We start from the raw sequence: 19,829 nt of genomic DNA, 5'->3' as shown, positions 1-19,829 counted from the left end.
AAAGACTAAGTCATGTAATCTGTGCCATCTCAAGAGCGATGTAGTAAAAGTGTGGAAGAAAGAATGCAGGGACGACCGATCATATTTTTATCCGTTCTCACCACGGGACTGTGAGCCGCTGCTCTTTGGCAGATGTGGCGGCCCTTATATGGAGTGTGGTCATGCAGGATAGGTGTGGAATGAACAGAATCCTTGCATATGGTTACACAGACATCCTCTACACTACTGTCCTGCTCTACCTCACTCTGCATAGTTCACATGTACGGTGAGAAAGTTGGAGTACGAAAGGCATTGAGAGGAAAAGATGGGAGAGAGAGAGAGAGAGAGAAGAGAAAGAGGTGGTATTGAAAAGTTTCATGTAGCTTTTAAAGGGACCATGCATGGAAAAAGGCTGGCATGGCATGGGCAGAACTTTTAAGCCTAGTTTTTAGGATTTTTTTTTTCTTCTTTTTTTTTGGATGCTGTGCGTAGCTACTAGAAGGGAGAGGGAAAGAGCAGGATTGCTTTGTCCACTACTACTTCCCAAAACCCCACTGACTGTGCAGATGGCACCTCTGACATGTTCCATTGACAGGAAGAATGGAGCTGATCAGCTCCATTCTTCCTGTCAGTCAGCAGGAGTTCCTCCCACCTTCAAGATGTTTATACATGCTGTAGGTTTATCTGTGTGAACTGGACACATCCTTCAGAACCTTGAGGTTATGGGATATCAGTCCCTAATTAGGTGAAGGGTTATATTTGTTTCTAAATTCAAAAGAAAAAAATAATAAAGAAAATAAGGACTATTTTGAGGACTATTTTTGATTTATTTTCATGAAAATTATGCTTCTTTTACAATTGCAATTTTAATTTAACTCTCAATATTATTCTCATTTGTGGCATTGGTTGTACCAAATTTAATTTTAGTTTATTGTAATTAAAATAATCAAAATTATATACACTACTGTTCAAAAGTTTGGGATCAGTAAGACTTTTAATGTCTTTAAAAGAAGTTTCGTCTGCTCACCAAGGCTGCATTTATTTAATTAAAAATACAGTAAAATCAGTAATATTGTGAAATATTATTACAATTTAAAATAACTGTTTTCTATTTGAAAATATTTGAAAATGTAATTTATTCTTGTGTTGGCAAAGCTGAATTTTCAGTATCATTAATCCAGTCTTCAGTGTCACATGATCCTTCAGAAATCATTCTAATATGCTGATCTGCTGCTCAAGAAACATTTAATGTGTACAATTGTACAAAATATTTGTGTACAATATTTTTTTTCAGGATTATTTGATGAATAGAAAGTTTAAAAGAACAGCATTTATTTGAAATATAATCTTTTGTTACATTTTAAATGTCTTTACTGTCACTTTTGATCGATTTAATGCATCCTTGCTGAAAAAAAAAAAAAATCTTTAAATTCTTCTCAAAAAAAAAAAAAAAAGATTCTTACTGACCCTAAACTTTTGAACGGTAGTGTATAATGTTACAAAAGCTTTGTATTTCAGATAAATGCTGTTCTTTTGAACTTTCAATTCATCAAGGAATCCTGAAAAAAAGTACACAACTGTTTTCAACATTGATAATAATAATAATAATAATAATAATAAATAATAATAATTAATAATAAATGTTTCTTGAGCAGCAAATCATCATATTAAAATGATTTCTGAAGGATCATGTGACACTGAAGACTGGAGTAATGATGCTGAAAATTCAGCTTTGCATCACAGAAATAAATTACATTTTATATTATATTCCAATAGAAAACAGTTATTTTAAATTGTAATATTTCACAATATTTATTTATTTATTTATTTATTTTTTTACTGTATTTTTAATTAAATAAATGCAATCTTGGTGAGCAGACAAAACTTTTTTAAATAATTCTTACCAATCCCAAACTTTTGAACGGTAGTGTAGATATTTTAAAAGATATTTATATATATGTGTATATAAGGCTAATGTTATGTGATATTTTTGCCAAATGACTCGCATAACTACAGTAAATCTTTAAGTTGATAAATAAAATGCGATGTTCTATAATGATGGACAAAATGTCTGAAATTCTCTGGTCAAAAAACATGTAACTCCATTTGAGCTTGATCTCGATAAAAGGATAATATAATGACACATGCAAGTGTCTGGACGTATATAAAGCCACAATATCATTATGTATGTATGTTTTCTCATCTGGTCCCACAGTTTTTGGCTTGCAGTTTTAATTCACACATAAACAAAGCAAAATTGAACTTTTAAAGTGCAGCCTCTTTTAATCTGATTTACTCTAATTGAAAATGTCTGTTTTAAAATTATTATTGCCATCCAATTATGCCCTCCCCTATTCACATCTGGTGAATTACATAATCTCATTCAGTTGTCTGGCTTTGCCTCCCTCCGAGGGCTTCATGACACGGCAAGTCTCGGTTGCCATGGTTGCAATAGCAGACCCTCCGCAAGTGCCGGCCCACTTCTCAGTGAGCCCATTGAATCAAACTGTGGCATTTTTTCCTTTAATAAAACTCCATTAAAACCAACTTTGAATACTGCTATTGAAAATCAGCAGTTTGGCATAGAGACTGGCCTTGGATGTGAATTAATTTTTAATCAAGTATTCAATTTAGTATTTAGATGTGAAATGTCTTTTTATGAAGTTTAATTATAGTGTTCACACAGGCTTCTAGGAACTGTGACATGCAGTGATGAAACCGATGTAAATTCATCATCTGATGACCAAACATTTGAAGGAGCGAGGAATGGCTAGATCCTGTGTGAATATTACAGATGGCTTAAAGTCTGTGCTGATGTTCTCAGACTCGAGGCAGGAGACGAGCTCTAATTGGTACAGTGGGACTGAATAACAGCTTGTATTGTGATGTTGACCTGTAGGGTCTGACTGTGCTATTGGAAGGTTTTGAGGCGAGTCGATCGGGACACAACAGCGGCCCAGTTGGAGGCTGGGATACAGACGGACATGATGCACTGAGCTAATTAGAGAGGTCTAGACCTAAAGGGGTCATATCACGGAAAATAGGATTTTCCTTTCCTGTTTGGTCTTTTAAAATAAGAGTTTAATGTACTGTGCATGCAGACATAATCTGACTGCAAAGCATCCAGTGTCCTATTGACACAATGTGAGTGACACAGATTCTTTGCTTTACATGGTTAGATCACCCACATTTTTTTATTTTCTAATTATTTGGGAAAAAAAAAAAAAAAAATAAAATAAATAAATAAATGAAGTGAAGCGATACATTTTTGTAAGAAAAATATCCATATTTATATCTTTATAGACTATAATCACTAGCAGCTTCCGGTAATGTCTATCGACATGTTCACAAGAGAGTGGAGTTCTGGCGGATGGCGTATGGTGTAGGAGTAGCGTAAGCTTAGGTGAGAGTAGACGCCTCTCGCAAACAAATAGGGCTGGGCAAAAAACTCAAGTTCCTCCCAGCATTTCACTTTCAAAAATACTTATTTAGGCTTTTAATTCATGACCTGTGTTTTGTTTTGCTTTATCCTCTGCGCTTCCATGTTCGTCAATATGTCATGCGTCGGTTCAAAGTTCACTTTTCTGCTGGAACTCGACTCGCATACGGAAGCCAGTGATTCTAGTTTATAAAGTTATAAATATGGATATTTTTCTTGCAAAAAAACCAAAACGCATTGCTTTGCTTCAGAAGGCCTTTAATAACCACCTGGAATTATATGGATTACTTTTATGATGGATGGATGTGCTTTTTTTGGGCTTCAAAATCTAAGTTACTATTCACTCCCATTATAAAGCTGGGAAGAGCCAGGATATTTTAATATAACTCCCACTGTGTTTGGCTGAAAGAAGAAAGTCATATACACCTAGGATAACTTGAGGGTGAGTAAATGATGGGATAATTTTAATTTTTGGGTGAACTGTCCCTTTAAGCTTTGTGCTACTATAGTTAGATGTAAGTGACTGTTGTAGAGACGTGCTGGAGACGATCTGTGAACCTCAGGTTCAGCTCTGTCAACTGATACTGCTGCCTCTGTGCTCTGTTGGTTTGCCGTTGGGTTTCCTCATTAGTCTGGGTGCACACAGAGAATGGAAATCAATTAATTAATGCACTCGCTATGATTTATTCATGATGTCGATCCATGGTGAAGAACTGCCTCACCAGGTAGGAAAGAGCACAGCATGCTTTGTGGTGAAAGCAGGCCAAGCGGTGGAAAAACACCAATAGTTTAACTATCGTCCTTTGTGCGTTTGTGTTAGTCAACCTGATTTGCAGTTTGCAACCTGTTAAATGACATTTGAGCTAAACAGTGAGGAAAAATGTAGACTTGATTTCATCCATCTGAGATTTAGATGTGGATGTTATACACATTCAAACACTGCCTTGATATCTAGCTAGCTGTTGGTTAACATCATCCAGACGGAGTGCTTGTCCCAAAGTTAGTGTTTTTTTTTTTTTTTAACAGGTTTTTGGTTAAATGCATGAAATGAGGTCTGTGGAAAACACAACTTTCAAGCTATATTCCTATACCATAAAATAGATCAATAATATCCCACTCATTATTTTTTTCTAAAGCTTTGACATGTCTTTAAGAAGGCAATTGCTAACAAGTAGCTACAGTAAACGGGACTATAGTGGTTGTCGGGAACATTAAACATCTTCACGCCAAACAGGAAAACTCATCTACTCGCTAGTCTACTTGTACAGCCTTGTTTTGTTTATACTCACAGTCTTGCAGACTATTCTAACTCTGATTTTCCAACTTGTTGATTTTAAATAAGGATTGAAAGAGTTGTCAGAAACTTAAAGGTGAATGTTTTTTTTACAAGATGTAATATAAGTCTAAGGTGTCCCCTTAATGTATCTGTGAAGTTTCAGCTCAAAATGCCCCATAGGTTTTTTTTAATTAATTTTTTTAACTGCCTATTTTGGGGCATAATTAGAAATGCGGCGATTCAGGCTGCGGCCCCTTTAAATTCTCGTGCTTATCCCCCCCCGCCCCCTGAGCTCTCGACACTATCATTGCATAAACAAAGTTCACACAGCTAATATAACCCTCAAAATGGATCTTTACAAAGTGTTTGTCATGCAGCATGTCTAATCGCGTGAGTATAGTATTTATTTGGTTGTTTACATTTGATTCTGAATGAGTTTGATAGTACTCCGTGGCTAAAGCTAACATTACACACTGTTGGAGAGATTTATAAAGAATAAAGTTGTGTTTATGAATTATACAGACTGCAAGTGTTTAAAAATGAAAATAACGACGGCTCTTGTCTCCGTGAATACAGTAAGAAACGATGGTAACTTTAACCACATTTAACAGTACATTAGCAACATGCTAACGAAACATTTAAAAAGACAATTTACAAATATCACTAAAAATATCATGATATCATGGATCATGTCAGTTATTATTGTTCCATCTGCCATTTTTCGCAGTTGTCCTTGCTTGCTTACCTAGTCTGATGATTCAGCTGTGCACAGATCCAGACGTTAATACTGGCTGCCCTTGTCTAATGCCTTGAACATGGGCTGGTATATGCAAATATTGGGGGCGTACATATTAATGATCCCGTCTGTTACTTAACAGTCGGTGTTATGTTGAGATTCACCTGTTCTTCGGAGGTCTTTTAAACAAATGATATTTATATAAGAAGGAGGAAACAATGGAGTTTGAGACTCACTGTATGTCATTTCCATGTACTGAACTCTTGTTATTCAACTATGCCGAGGTAAATTCAGTTTTCAATTCAATGGCACCTTTAATGATGGTGACATTGAGGTGTGACTGTATGGTAGTTTTACTGTATTTAGGCTTCAAAATGTGTGTTCATTTGTGAAGAATATCTTGTAAAATCATGAACTTTTATTGATCAATGGCTGTTTGTTTAAAGAACCATGATGATACTAACTTCCACGCTGGCCTACAAAATTACGTCATCCCTGCAACACTAAATAGTCTTCAAGGCCTTAATGATGTCGGCATTAAAGGAAAGACATTTCAGAGGAAGAGCAAATAATTTTTGAATGTGACTTTAAAAAGTACATTTTGATAACATGTTGATTTTAAATGGGTATTTTTGCCTATAGTGAAGTCACCACAAAAAGTATAATGCTAAATGATCTATTTATCTTCACTTTTACTAACTTACATGCATGTCAGACACATCTAGACTTTCTTCGATACTCATGAAAGTGTAATTTCACTTATTCTGGATGTAAGATGAAAAGTGTCTCTTAACCATATTGGATCCTCTTAGTTTGCCATGCAATTTGCTGTGTAAAAGGGAGGTGTGGCTCTAACATTTTTGTGTGGGATACTTGTTCTCTGGAACATGTTAGTTGAAGGCAGCGCAATGCGTTGTGATGGGCCGAATGAGTCTGTGCTGATTGGCCGCGCTGCTCAGGTCATTCATTGCAGCCCAACCAACATTCATGGAATGCTGGAAGGTCGTTAAGGGTCAGAGGTTGCACATGCTTGAGATTACAGCCTCTCTGTATCTTGTTATTAGGAAAACAAAGCCCATCGCTTCTCATCTATCCTTAGTTTAGGTTAATTTTGAGTCTTCAGTAGACTGCGGGCTGCTTCTAAGTATCCTGTCGCAGTTGAAATATCCGGCTGATTCCTCAGCCAACTTTTTTCCCTCTCCGCTGCATTCTGTGGTTTGGCATTCCACTGAAAACATTCCATCTGTGGGGGCTGGACCGGGATAGACTGATCCTTCTAGTGAGGAAAAAAAAAAACACGTGGAGGAAAGTGGGAGGGATGAAGATCCTGTTAGCTCCTGCTGCAGCTTCCACTAGAATGAATGGGAATGCTAATGGATAGGCTACACTTTCAGAAAAAAGGTACAAAAGCAGTCACTTGGGGCGTTACCCTTTCAGAAGGTACTAATATGCACCATTTATGGGGAAAAAAAAGGTACAAAGGTATATCTTTTGAAAGGGTGCCACCCCAGTGACCGCTTTTGTACCTTTTTACCCAGAGAGTGTATGATGGTTTAGGTGTTCAGCCAATTGTATCACAGCAGGAGTGCTTGTCTCTACCATACAACTTGGTAGGAATAGTTTCAAATTTTCACCTTTGGCTGTCTTGTCATGCACAGCATACTTTTCTCCACTGTGGTCTGTTCTTTTAAGCAGTTCTGAGTCTTTGGCCTGAGGCTGACCGATAGCTTTGTGTGAGTTATCACTCTGAAGCTCCACCCTCAGGCGATGGACTCGTAACAGTAGTTCTTGAGCAAAGCTGTCTGTCATACTGTCAGGACTGTGTGTGTTCTGTGCGGTCAGTCTTGTGTTGGACCCTCAGGTCTGGAAGTGCAAATGCTGGCATCAGCGGTAAAAGTTTATATTGACGTGAAATAAAATAAAAGTTTATGCTGACGTGAAATAAAATAAAAGCGCTTAAGGCCTCAGGTATAAAAATCTCCCCACTAGCAGTTAGCAGATGTTAACTTGTTCTGAATGGTTATTAGTATGTTGTTATGCAGTTTCTGTAGTCTTGTGTGGTTTCTAGAGGTTTGGGTGGTTATATATGTCACTTTAGCCCTTTTTGACTAGTTAGCAGTGTTTCTCTTATGGTGTGATCACATTTATCATTGTTTGGCAAATTTTAGTGTGAAATCCAATCAGTTGGAATCCATGTGATCTGGTTCTTTGTGTGAGAGCAAAAGATTTTCCCATGCAGATTTCGCATCTGGTTCAGTTGATTATGCAAATTCGCTGTATTGAGCAACAGACAGCTGCTTGGTTTGAAAGTGACTTTTTCATATCGCTACACTATTGACAGTTGACAATTAACCTTTTTTTTATTTTTTATTTGTATGTAATGGCTTAGTGGTTAGTGCACATGCTCCAGATGTATGAAGGTGCTGGTCTGCATTGTTTCATTTATCCTAAATAATTTAGTTTTTCCGACTGCTTGCTCTTTACCTGCACTGTAAACCCGAATAAGTTGGCAAAATTCAAACAAATTGAGTCAATCGTTTACATCAATTTTAAGGAATTCAAAATTTAAGAAGAACTAGCAGATTTTTTTTCTTGTACTCAAACCTTTTAATTGTTCTTAAATTGAAATATTTGCATAAACTAATTGATACATTTAACTTAAAATTATCTTGTAATCTCAATGTAAACATTTTTATTACTGGAAACTTGCTATAGCTACATAATACAGAAAATGCCAACTTGCTAATTTGCTAACATGTTAACAATAGCATGGTTATAGCACTTACTGAATGAGTATAGCAGTATAAAACATTTAACAGACCTGCTCTCAAACCAAGTCGCATGCACCACTTGTCACCATGATAGTAACTCTCCAAAAACCCACATTAATCGAAACTCTTCTAAATTAGCATAACAAAACATTAATCACTACTAAATCTGTCGCTAAACATAAATCATGTTCAAACAGTATATAACACTTCATTTTAGCGTTTACTCTCCCTTTCGAGTGCCATGGGCAAAGCATGCTGGGAAACAAATCCAAGCCCAGTTTCAGTTAAACTTAAGTTTGTCTAAATTAAAAGAAATTTAGTTCATAAATGAGTTCATCAAAAGCAATGAAACTGTTCAGTTTACTTAAAATATATCAGTTCTGTGAACTCGAAAGAAAAGTGCTAAATACTATAAGTAATTTAATTTGACTGAACTAATTTAAGTTTGTCCTACTCAAACCAATTGATTATTTTGAGCATTAGGGTTTACAGTGTGACATTGACAGAATTTTTTCATCATTTATGACACAGTGCTACCCCGCCATTGATGGAATTTTCTGACAATCCATGTTTTCACTGTTTTACGGTAGGAGGCGTTATTACACATCTTCTGAAAGAGTACAGAATCTCCAGATCAAAACACAGACGGAAGAAGCAGAAACAAGCAATAGAAGCATTGCTTATGCACATGTAAGCAAATGCGATCATCAAACAATAAACGGCGTATAGATCAAAACTGCCTAACGTTACTGAATAAAATTTCGAACCCAGGAAGAGCGCCTGATTCTGCAGTAATCACTGTAGTGGTTGATTGTTTCACTCTGAAAATCAACATCGATAAGGAGCATCTCTGAAATAAAGCTTCAAGAAGGGATCTCCAGCAGTGGGCCGGTGCATTTCAGGGTGGATGTAATGGTAAAGCAGGGGGCCTCTTTGCGTATTTGAGTTTAATATCAGCAGGAAATGTCAATCCCAGTGCCTAAGGGTGGAGAGATTTGCTTGAAGTGTAGGAGTGGAGATTAGAGACGGAACAAGACATGGGGCAAAACTTTCCACCAGAAATGATGTGTGATGTGGAGTGGAAAGACGTCAATGTGTGTGAGAGAAACCCAAACCACTGCATACTCTGATAAATGGTTTGTTGATATTGCTATCGATCTGATGTTTGTCTGATCGGGGTCTTATTGGCCGGTAGGAGGTGTTCAGACTTGCCTCTGCTAGTCTTAGGTTTCAGTTGATCGCCATTTTAATATAATATTGCCATATCAGACTTGTACAAAGCTTGCAGGCCAGAAGATGACTTCATTAGAGTACAGTGGTTCTTGTAAGATTAAGGATGTTCACTACACTATGGAGGCTTGTTTGTAATTTGTATTCATGTCTGTCATTGAAGATCTGTATCTTTTCTCCTCTGTCCCGACCATGTGCCCGACTGTTGTCCCATCACATGCTTCTGACAGCTTCTACCTCAGCCTTTTAGGTTTTCGTTAGCGCATTTGGCACTTTTATGTTCAAATAAAGCAAGTAAATGATCAAACTGAAGATTTAAGAAGTGTTAGATCCATGCTTTGTCCTGTCAAAGGTTTTATTCACCTTCTTTTTGAGTTAAAGGCTGGCTGGTACTTCATATTGATTTTTTTGTGTGCCATGTCTTGCTCTTTAGAAGGGATTTCACAAGCACTGCATGAATCTGGTCTCATTCTGAAAGATGTTTCATACTGTATAGTCTTTCAAAAAGTCGAAATAACAGATAAACAGGTCTGCTTGTACAGCGAATATTGTGGACTATTTAATCCTACAAATATAAACTAAAATAAAAATAATATCTGTACTACCATTATGACTATATTATGATTGCAAATGCAATACAAAAAGAGAAATAAAGTGCATTATCCTGTCTTGTCAGCCATCTAATAATACTTGAGGCACATTATTATCAATGAATACAGATTACACTCAATTACTAATAACAGAGGTCATTAACCATTTCATTCTATTTTAATTTAACTTTCAGAAAATACTATTTGATTTACAGTTCTGCATCCCGTTTGCTTCCTTAGTTTTCAATTCAAAGCCTGTAATTGTAAACAGGTCAGGGGACATGATAAAATTGTAAAAAAAAACAAAAACACAAAAAAAACCATTTTATTTATTTATTTATTTATTTATTTATTTATTTATTTATTTATTTATTTATTTATTTATTTATTTATTTATTTATTTATTTATATTTATTTTTGTTTAAATATTTTATATATGTATTTAAATTATTTTTACATTGATTTCTGTTTGTACCTTTTATTTATTTGTTTGTTTTTTTACTTTTGTTTATATTTATTGTTTGAATTTATTTTTATTTGTTTGTTTATTTATTTACTTTATCTTTATTTATTTATTTATCTTTATCGTGTTTTACTTTTATTTTTATATTTTTCATATTTTTTTAAATTTTCATATTTATTTTTATTTATATTTATTGTTTATATTTATTTTTATTATTTTTATCTTTAATTTTATTTTACTTTATTGCTTTTTACATTTATTTATTTTATTGTTTTTATTTTTTACATTTAATTATTTTTACATTTATTTGTACATATTTATTCGCAAATAATTTAATTACAAATATTATTTAATTATTTATAGATATTATTTATTCATTTACATTTAAATGTTAACATGTAAAATGTGACAATTATTAAAGAAGTACTATTCCTTATACAAGTACATTATATCTTTGTTCTTTGTCTCTACCTCTCTCCCTTCTGTCTCTTTCTCTCACTCTTTCTTTTCCAAACGCGCACACAACAGAGATAACAGCAGCCAGAGGAGACTAATGAATAATGTAGAGTTCTGTCTCTGTGGTGCCATTAGAAACTGTTGAGAATATAAAGTCAATATTTACAGAGTAATACAGCCATCAGTGTCTCTTTCTGTAAATGTGTGTATAATTCAAAGCTTCTAACTGATGACCATGATTCACTTTTTTCATTTGCCTATTGCTCTATAATTGTGTATGTGTGTGTGTGCTGTATGAATGACATGTGTCTGAAGTGCCTGTTTTGTCGTGACAGAATCAGGTGTTTTCTTGAGTTACAGTCTAGTGTCAAGCCAAAAACATACTGTCCTCTTCTTGTATGTAAATTGGTTTATCGTATCAAGGAAATTGACAGCGCACCTTCTGTCTCACATCACAAGTTCATGGAGGAGCACCTGTTGCTGTATCCATCAGACAAAAACATGCACAAAATATGAATAGTATTATCATCACTGTCGTCACATTCATACTGTGAATTTTCTGTAACATTTTCCTACAATGTTAGGGAAAAGGGCGCCAGTAACCATGGTGATGACTGCAGACATATTAGTGACTATTCTTAAATTCATGCCCTCTGGCCTTCCCGAACACCTATTACCTTCTCCTTGTTCCAGCGAAACTGCTTATTTAGTCCTCTCTGAGATAGCATGAATCTCTCTCCTTTGGGACTTGTTGTTCGGTGAGGTTGGAGAGCGTGGCCTGTATTTACCTCGGGTCTCTAGAGAGCTGCTCCAGGTGGAAGTAATAGCCATCTGTCTTTAGAGCTCTAAAATTCACTCCAGCCCCCAGAGATTCAGTGTCCCGAGTAGATCCTTACAGCTGATGCAGTGTTTAGAGAAATCCCTGGAGTCATACAAGGTTTAAGGAAATTACTAATAAGGCAAGTTGTTTGTAGTAGTGTTTGGTTGTTTACTTAAGTTATTTTATATTTGTTTTTATTTATTTATATTTGTTTATTTTTTAAATAACATAAATATTTATTCAGGCATTTTATTCATTTTTATTTGTTTCTATTTATTATATATATATATATATATATAATAATATATAAATATGAATATGTATATAAATATGAATATGTATATATATATATGAATATGAATATGTATATAAATATGAATATGTATATATATATATGAATATGTATATATATATATATATATATATATATATATATATATATATATATATATATATATATATATATATATATATATATATATATATATATGAATATGAATATGCATATATATATGAATATGTATATATATATATATATATATATATATGAATATGAATATGAATATGCATATATATATGAATATGTATATATATATATATATATATATATATTTATATTTATATATATATATATATATATATATATATATATATATATATATATATATATATATATATATATGAATATATATATGAATATATGAATGATTTTCTAATTTTATTTCTTATTTATTTTTGTTATTTATGTTTTTATTTATTTTTTAATTTTGTAAATATTTATTTAGGTTTTATGAATTATTTGCTTTATTTATTTTGATTAATTTATTTTTGTTTCTATTTATTTATTTTTATGTTTTATTTTTGTTTTTATTTATATTTTCATTTATGACTTTATTTTTATTTGCTTTTATTTGTTTATATATTAATTTGTTTTTAAGCTTTAAGTTTCGGTAACACTTTATTTTACAGTGTCCCTGTTACACATCTTACATGTACTTACTATAGTCATAACAGTAAATTATGCATAATTACAGGCAACGAACCCTAAACCTAATCCTAATTATATAGTAAATACATGTTGTTACTTACTATTATTCAGTACTTATTTGTATAATTACACTGTAACAAGGGCACCTTTAAATAAAGTCTAACCTAAGTTTTTATTAATTAAACTAACAAACCTAATATATTGTTTTAGTATGTCTGTTTTTAAGATTATATCACATATATCAAATACAGCCAGAATTGTAGGATTGCTAGTATGTTGAAAAGAGAGCATTGTTTACGCAGACCTTATCTCTTCTTCATTTGTTTCCTCTGCAGCATCTCCAGATGACCATCCAGGCCCTCCAGGACGAGCTGCGGATCCAGAGAGATCTGAACCAGCTGTTCCAGCAGGACTCCAGCGTTCGTCCTGGCGAGCCCCTGACCGCCGAGCTGACCGAGGAGAACTTCCAGCGGCTGCACGGCGAGCATGAGCGGCAGGCCAAGGAACTCTTCCTCCTGAGGAAGACTCTGGAGGAGATGGAGCTGCGCATCGACACGCAGAAACAGACGCTCTGCGCTCGAGACGAGTCCATCAAGAAGCTCCTGGAGATGTTGCAGAGCAAAGGGCTGTCGGCCAAGGCCAGCGAGGAGGACCACGAGCGCACACGGAGGCTAGCCGATGCCGAGATGCATATCCATCACCTGGAAAGCCTTCTGGAGCAAAGGGAGAAGGAAACATCCTTGCTGAGGGAGGTGAGAGCACTGGTGAACCATTAAACAACACTAATGCAACCTTTAATCAACCAAATAGACAAGCATTTACAAAACTGCAGGAAATGTCACCTATTATAGGGGTGTGATGAGATCTCGCGAGATTAAAATGTGACAAGATTTCTCATCTAAGTCTTGCGATATTTCCGTCAGTGTGAGGGTGAAATTAGGATAGAATATGCCACCGCTACTTTTACATTACGCCTCCACTATCATTTTGCTTTTTCTAGAAATAAAAACCATTTAATTCAATTCGATAACGATCGCTTCAATCCCATCCAGCTCATCAAACATGAGCTGTCGTACATAGTGCAGCAGGAGTCAGAGATCACTGATCCTGTGATGAAAGTAAGTGACGAGATGACTGACAAGACCGTGGCGGAGGATTCGTTCCACAGCAGAGCCGAAAAGCATCTGACAAATGTCTTATCTTATAGAATGCGCACTCAGCACCGCCGCTGACTATTCAGAGTATGCACGATCGGGAAATTGAAAGCAAAAGTAAAACGCGAGCGGGCATTCAAATGTCATTTCAGTACTCCGCATTTTGATGCGTGCAATTATCTCCCAATATGAAAGCTATCTTAGGCTGGGCTGTTGTAATGATCTCTTAGCTCTATATCATGCTTGAAGAAAAATTTGGTCTCTGTTTGCACTTTGAATATTGAGAGAGTACTTTGATTATGGTTGCACTTACTGTGTGTGCTTAATAAGACTAAGAGAAAATTTTTATTTATACTGTTTTTATTTCTGTGATCAATTTGTGGAAAGGAGTTCAGTTAGGAGTTCAAAAGTTGTAGAAGCTCATAAGTCCCATACCTAGTACCTTAGCAACATTTAAATGACTGTTGTGGATTGACATTAAATGCACAAATTAAACAGCTGCTCTAGGAAATATGCTTGGTCATTTTTCCATAGATGATGATGATGATGATGATGATTCGCAATAAAATGTTTTAGCTAGGACTCCCAATTATGCTGATGATGAATCAAGGGCTCTAGAATAGATTAGTCATTTTAAACTGCTCCGGACGAGCAAGCTTACCGAGAGAGAGGGAGAGTGAGAGAGGGAAACCTGTTACAAATTGAAGGCATTGAACATTTGTTGCTATAGAAACGGGAGAGACTGAAAAGAACATTGATGAAAGGAGACACAGATGTTGCTGAGTGCAAAAACTGTTAATGTGGCGGAAGACGCATTCATCACATTTAGTTTAGTAGTTTTATCTTGAGGAGGGATCTGATTGATGTTTATTCAAGTTCAACTGACATTTCTCAGTCAGATCTTTTGCATAAAAGAGCTGTTCAGTTTATAATCCTTAACATGGAAGAGAATTAGCTCTCGAGTCAAGGGTTCCCTTGGGAGTTTCCAATGGGCTTTTAGCATAGTGGTTTTTGATTTATATGTAAAATAAGAGGCATGTATTGTTGACAGAAATACAGTCATATCTCAAAGGTTGCAAGTTGCTATTAAGTTGGACTGACAGGGATGTGAGTTTATGTGCTTGATGAATTGGGCAGCCGTTTTAGTCCTGTATGTATCCTTTCATCTCAGAATGAGATTCAATGCTGTCAGGAGACTGTTATATAGTGGTTTAGGTAGTTTTGTAAGAAGTTCTGTCTGGTATTCTCACTCGGTATTTTTGTCAGGCATCTTCTGAGACAGCCAAGAGCCAATAGCAGAACTTTGGCAACAGTGACATCTAGTGTCCAGTTAATGAAATGGCATAATCAACACACACTATGGCTGTGTTCGAAAGCTGACAGTTGACTTATTGCCTCGCTACTATCAGGCAATGACTTTGCAGGCATTTCTGAGGCAGCATAATAGTTTAATGATCTACACCAAAATAGAGCGAGCTTTGGGGATAACTAAGTGAATACTTAATTACTACAAAACTAATTTCTCACTAGAAATGACATCAAAACTGGAAAACGTTGGTCAAAAATGTACATTTACTATGCACACAAACTAACCACAAACTGCAACTTTCAGACACCATCTTTATCTTTAAATCACACTTTGAATTATTTTCTCTTCACATATCTTTAATGTAATTAACATTCAAAGCCAAATTAGATTAAATGGCTGCAAGTTTTTTTTTTTTTTAATGAGCATTTGTGATTTTAGCAGTGTCATAACATCCTGGAATAGACAGTAATGTGTAGCTCTTTTAGATATGAGTGTCTTTCAGCAGCAGCTCTCAACAGTTAAATTCCCTGAAGCCTTTCTCTGCTTCCCATATGCTCTCTGTGACTCCACACATGTGGATGAATGGCTGTTTTTCTATGTCGGTCTCTCTTTCCAAAGGGTTTGGTGTTCATATTTTGTGTTTGAATGATGATTTTGATGTCTTTAATTGCCCGCAGGGTGTAGGCTCTTTGTGTTCAGTGGATGTTGCAGTTGCATTCACTCTTTGTCATTGCTCGGTACATTATCTTTTTCATAAGGGACTCAGTCATGCATAAACACTCAAACCAGAGAACTCTCAGAGTCTCTGCTGCCTCAGAATTAGTTAGTCACATCAGTGTGCTGAGGTTGAAATTTAGCTGTTAAAATCAGAAGTCAGGGTTGTTTTATCATCAGCGTTTGGGCTGGACATAATATGGATCCTCATCAGCTGATGGCTGGCGGTAGCGGGAGCCGTTATTATCCTGTGGTTTCACCTCATGATCCTCGTCTCGTGTTTTCTTCTCAGGATCTCCATAGACGATATGAGGGAGCTCCAGAATCTGCCAAAACCAAAGCCCTGCAGACTGTCATCGAGATGAAGGCAAGTGTGTGTGTGTGTGTGTGTGTGTGTGTTTATTGTGAGTAAATCCCAAACTTTAGTGTTCTTTCTAAGATATATTCCTTTAATAATAATAGCTAAAGCCTCATATTCCTCAAACTGTCATGTTGAGTCAGTAAAATTACATTACTTAGTTTGGGGTCAGTAAGAATTTCTTTCTTTTGAAGAGGAAATTAATTTTATTCAGGAAGGGCACATTAAATTGATCAAAAGTGACAGTAAAGACATTTTTTAATGTTATAAAAGATTTTTTGTTTTAAATATATGTTGTTCTTTTGAACTTTCTATTACTCAAACAATCCTGAAAAAAAAAAAAATTCCACAAAAATGTTAGGCAGCCCAGCTGTTTTCAACATTGATATTAATCAGAAATGTTTCTTGAACAGCAAATCAGGCTATTAGAATGATTTCTGAAGGATCATGTGACACTGAAGACTGGAGTAATGATGCTGAAAATTCAGCTTTGCATCACAAAAATAAATCCCATTTTAAAATATTTTAAAATAGAAAACAGTTTCATATATTAATATACAGTGAGTACGGAAAGTATTCAGACCCCCTTACATTTTTCAGCGTTTGTTATATTGCAGCCATTTGCTAAAATCATTTTAAAATCATTTCAAGTTCATTTTTTTTCCTCATTAATGTACACACAGCACCCCATATTTACAGAAAAACACAGAATTGTTGACATTTTTGCAGATTTATTAAAAAAGAAAGTTTTTCACACCTGGATTTGGGGATCCTCTGCCATTCCTCCTTGCAGATCCTCTCCAGTTCTGTCAGGTTGGATGGTAAACGTTGGTGGACAGCCATTTTTAGGTCTCTCCAGAGATGCTCAATTGGGTTTAAGTCAGGGCTCTGGCTGGGCCATTCAAGAACAGTCACTGAGTTGTTGTGAAGCCACTCCTTCGTTATTTTAGCTGTGTGCTTAGGGTCATTGTCATGTTGGAAGGTAAACCTTCGGCCCAGTCTGAGGTCCTGAGCACTCTGGAGAAGGTTTTCATCCAGGATATCCCTGTACTTGGCCGCATTCATCTTTCCCTCGATTGCAACCAGTCGTCCTGTCCCTGCAGCTGAAAAACACCCCCACAGCATGATGCTGCCACCACCATGCTTCACTGTTGGGACTGTATTGGACAGGTGATGAGCAGTGCCTGGTTTTCTCCACACATACCGCTTAGAATTAAGACCAAAAAGTTTTATATTGGTCTCATCAGACCAGAGAATCTTATTTCTCACCATCTTGGAGTCCTTCAGGTGTTTTTTCATGTGTCTTGCACTGAGGAGAGGCTTCCGTTGGGAAACTCTGCCATAAAGCCCCGACTGGTGGAGGGCTTTCTCCCATCTCCCGACTGCATCTCTGGAGCTCGGCCAAAGTGATCTTTGGGTTCTTCTTTATCTCTCACCAAGGCTCTTCTCCCCCGATAGCTCAGTTTGGCCGGACAGCCAGCTCTAGGAAGGGTTCTGGTCATCCCAAATGTCTTCCATTTAAGGATTATGGAGGCCACTGTGCTCTTAGGAACCTTAAGTGCAGCAGAAATTTTTTTGTAACCGTGGCCAGATCTGGGCCTTGCCACAATTCTGTCTCTGAGCTCTTCAGGCAGTTCATTTGACCTCATGATTCTCATTTGCTCTGACATGCACTGTGAGCTGTAAGGTCTTATATAGACAGGTGTGTGGCTTTCCTAATCAAGTCCAATCAATATAATCAAATACAGCTGGACTCAAATGAAGGTGTAGAACCATCTCAAGGATGATCAGAAGAAATGGACAGCACCTGAGTTAAATATATGAGTGTCACAGCAAAGGGTCTGAATACTTAGGACCATGTGATATTTCACCGCAAAAATGTCAACAATTCTGTGTTTTTCTGTCAATATATGGTGCTGTGTGTACATTGAGGAAAAAAATGAACTTAAAAGATTTTAGCAAATGGCTGCAGTATAACAGAGTGAAAAAATTAAGGGGGTCTGAATACTTTTGTGCCCACTGTATGATCATATATTAAATATCAAATATTATTTCATACTATTAAAGTTTTTATTGTATTTTGGATCAAATAAATGCATTGAAATATCCCCAAACTTACTGGATTTGTCCGGTTTATAAGTAGACACATTTGAAGAGTTTTCCCTATAAAATTGTATTTTAACAGTTTTTATAGCAGAGATTTGTAGAGATGCACAGTATACAGTGTCTGTACCATATCAGTTATCAAATCATTTAAATTTACTGGTATCAACCCACCGGTATTGGATATTTAATATCGAATGCTCATTTCCTCTATTTTAACATTTAATTTATACCTTTTCACTTGAAACCTTTAAAAACACCAATAATTTAACAGTTTATTATACTTTAAATGGTATTTTTAGGTTTATGAGGGAGTGTTTGGAAAAACATGATTGAAAGTGATCTTTACTGTTGCAATTTTGTTCGTTTACACTAGTGTCTTAAATGGTATATTAGATTTCAGGATTGATTCATGTTTAAAACACTTCTGTATAAGCAACTGACTCCTTAGGAAGGACACTGAAAGCGTTGCACCTTGTTCTCCATTCCTCTGCCTCAAACATCTCTCTGATCTCTGCAGGACTCTAAGATCAGTTCTCTGGAGCGCAGTCTGCGGGATCTGGAGGATGAGATACAGATGCTCAAGTCAAACGGGGCTCTCAGCACAGAGGAGAGAGAGGAGGAGATGAAACAGATGGAGGTCTACCGCAGTCACTCCAAGTTCATGAAGAATAAGGTAGAACCTGTGGCTCATGGGCATTACTACTGTTTTGTTACGGTGCTTTTTTAACCAGAGCAGGTCGTGTATTTGATCACAGATTTGGGTTGGTGTTGAATATTAGTTGGAATATTGTGGTGCAGTTTTATGAAATGGTGTGCATCACAACTAGATCAATAAGCATAAGTTTGTCTAAATTTTAATTTTATATGGTCAAAGTTGTCTTGATAACTTCTTCATCGTATTATTATTTTATTATCATTACTAACTTTTATATTGACCTATTACAATGTTAATTTGTTTTTATATTTTTACTTTTATCATCTTTATTTTAATTTATTTTATTATATTATTAATTTTATGTATAATATTTTTCTTAAGGAAACTGTTCTCCTTTTAACGTCCCCCTGTAGTCAAAAATTTTATCCCTTAAAACTCATCTTTGATCACAAATGACATATTTAAACATTTTTTTCCTGTGAAAAAAAAAAACTTTATGCCTTAAAATAGTAACTCTACACCCTTGCCTCATTTAATATATGCGGATCTATGAATATGATAATTAGCTCCGCCTCCATTCACTTGCACGAGCTCAGACATCCACTCGGTCAACTTACTGAGGTAAATGCTTCACAATGAGATCACTTTTTACAACGTTGAACACATAACAGTAATTAATATGATTAACCTTTTGCTTGACTACGTTATCAAACAGCTAATAATGTGTTGCTTATGTTACACAAACCATGTTCCCGTTCACCATGTCAGTCAGACAGCTGCCTTCT

At 35.6% G+C, this 19,829-nt stretch overlaps 1 protein-coding gene across 7 annotated transcripts in view; it reads left to right on the top strand.

The window, feature by feature from the left end:
• The window catches only part of erc1b (ELKS/RAB6-interacting/CAST family member 1b), a 231,700-nt gene that overhangs the window by 21,973 nt on the left and 189,898 nt on the right, over positions 1 to 19,829 (top strand). For all 7 annotated transcript variants that reach the window (XM_067391597.1, XM_067391596.1, XM_067391595.1 and 4 more), the window contains exons 3-5: positions 13,084 to 13,500; positions 16,218 to 16,292; positions 18,907 to 19,062. In XM_067391597.1, the coding sequence (XP_067247698.1) occupies positions 13,084 to 13,500; positions 16,218 to 16,292; positions 18,907 to 19,062 (648 nt within the window). The remainder of the gene's footprint in view (positions 1 to 13,083; positions 13,501 to 16,217; positions 16,293 to 18,906; positions 19,063 to 19,829) is intronic.

The sequence above is a fragment of the Chanodichthys erythropterus genome, chromosome 8 (assembly GCF_024489055.1).
Source record: "Chanodichthys erythropterus isolate Z2021 chromosome 8, ASM2448905v1, whole genome shotgun sequence".
Classification (NCBI taxonomy): domain Eukaryota; kingdom Metazoa; phylum Chordata; class Actinopteri; order Cypriniformes; family Xenocyprididae; genus Chanodichthys; species Chanodichthys erythropterus.
The sequence above is the reverse complement of the archived record's forward strand: the minus strand, read 5'-3'. Positions and strand labels throughout refer to the sequence as shown.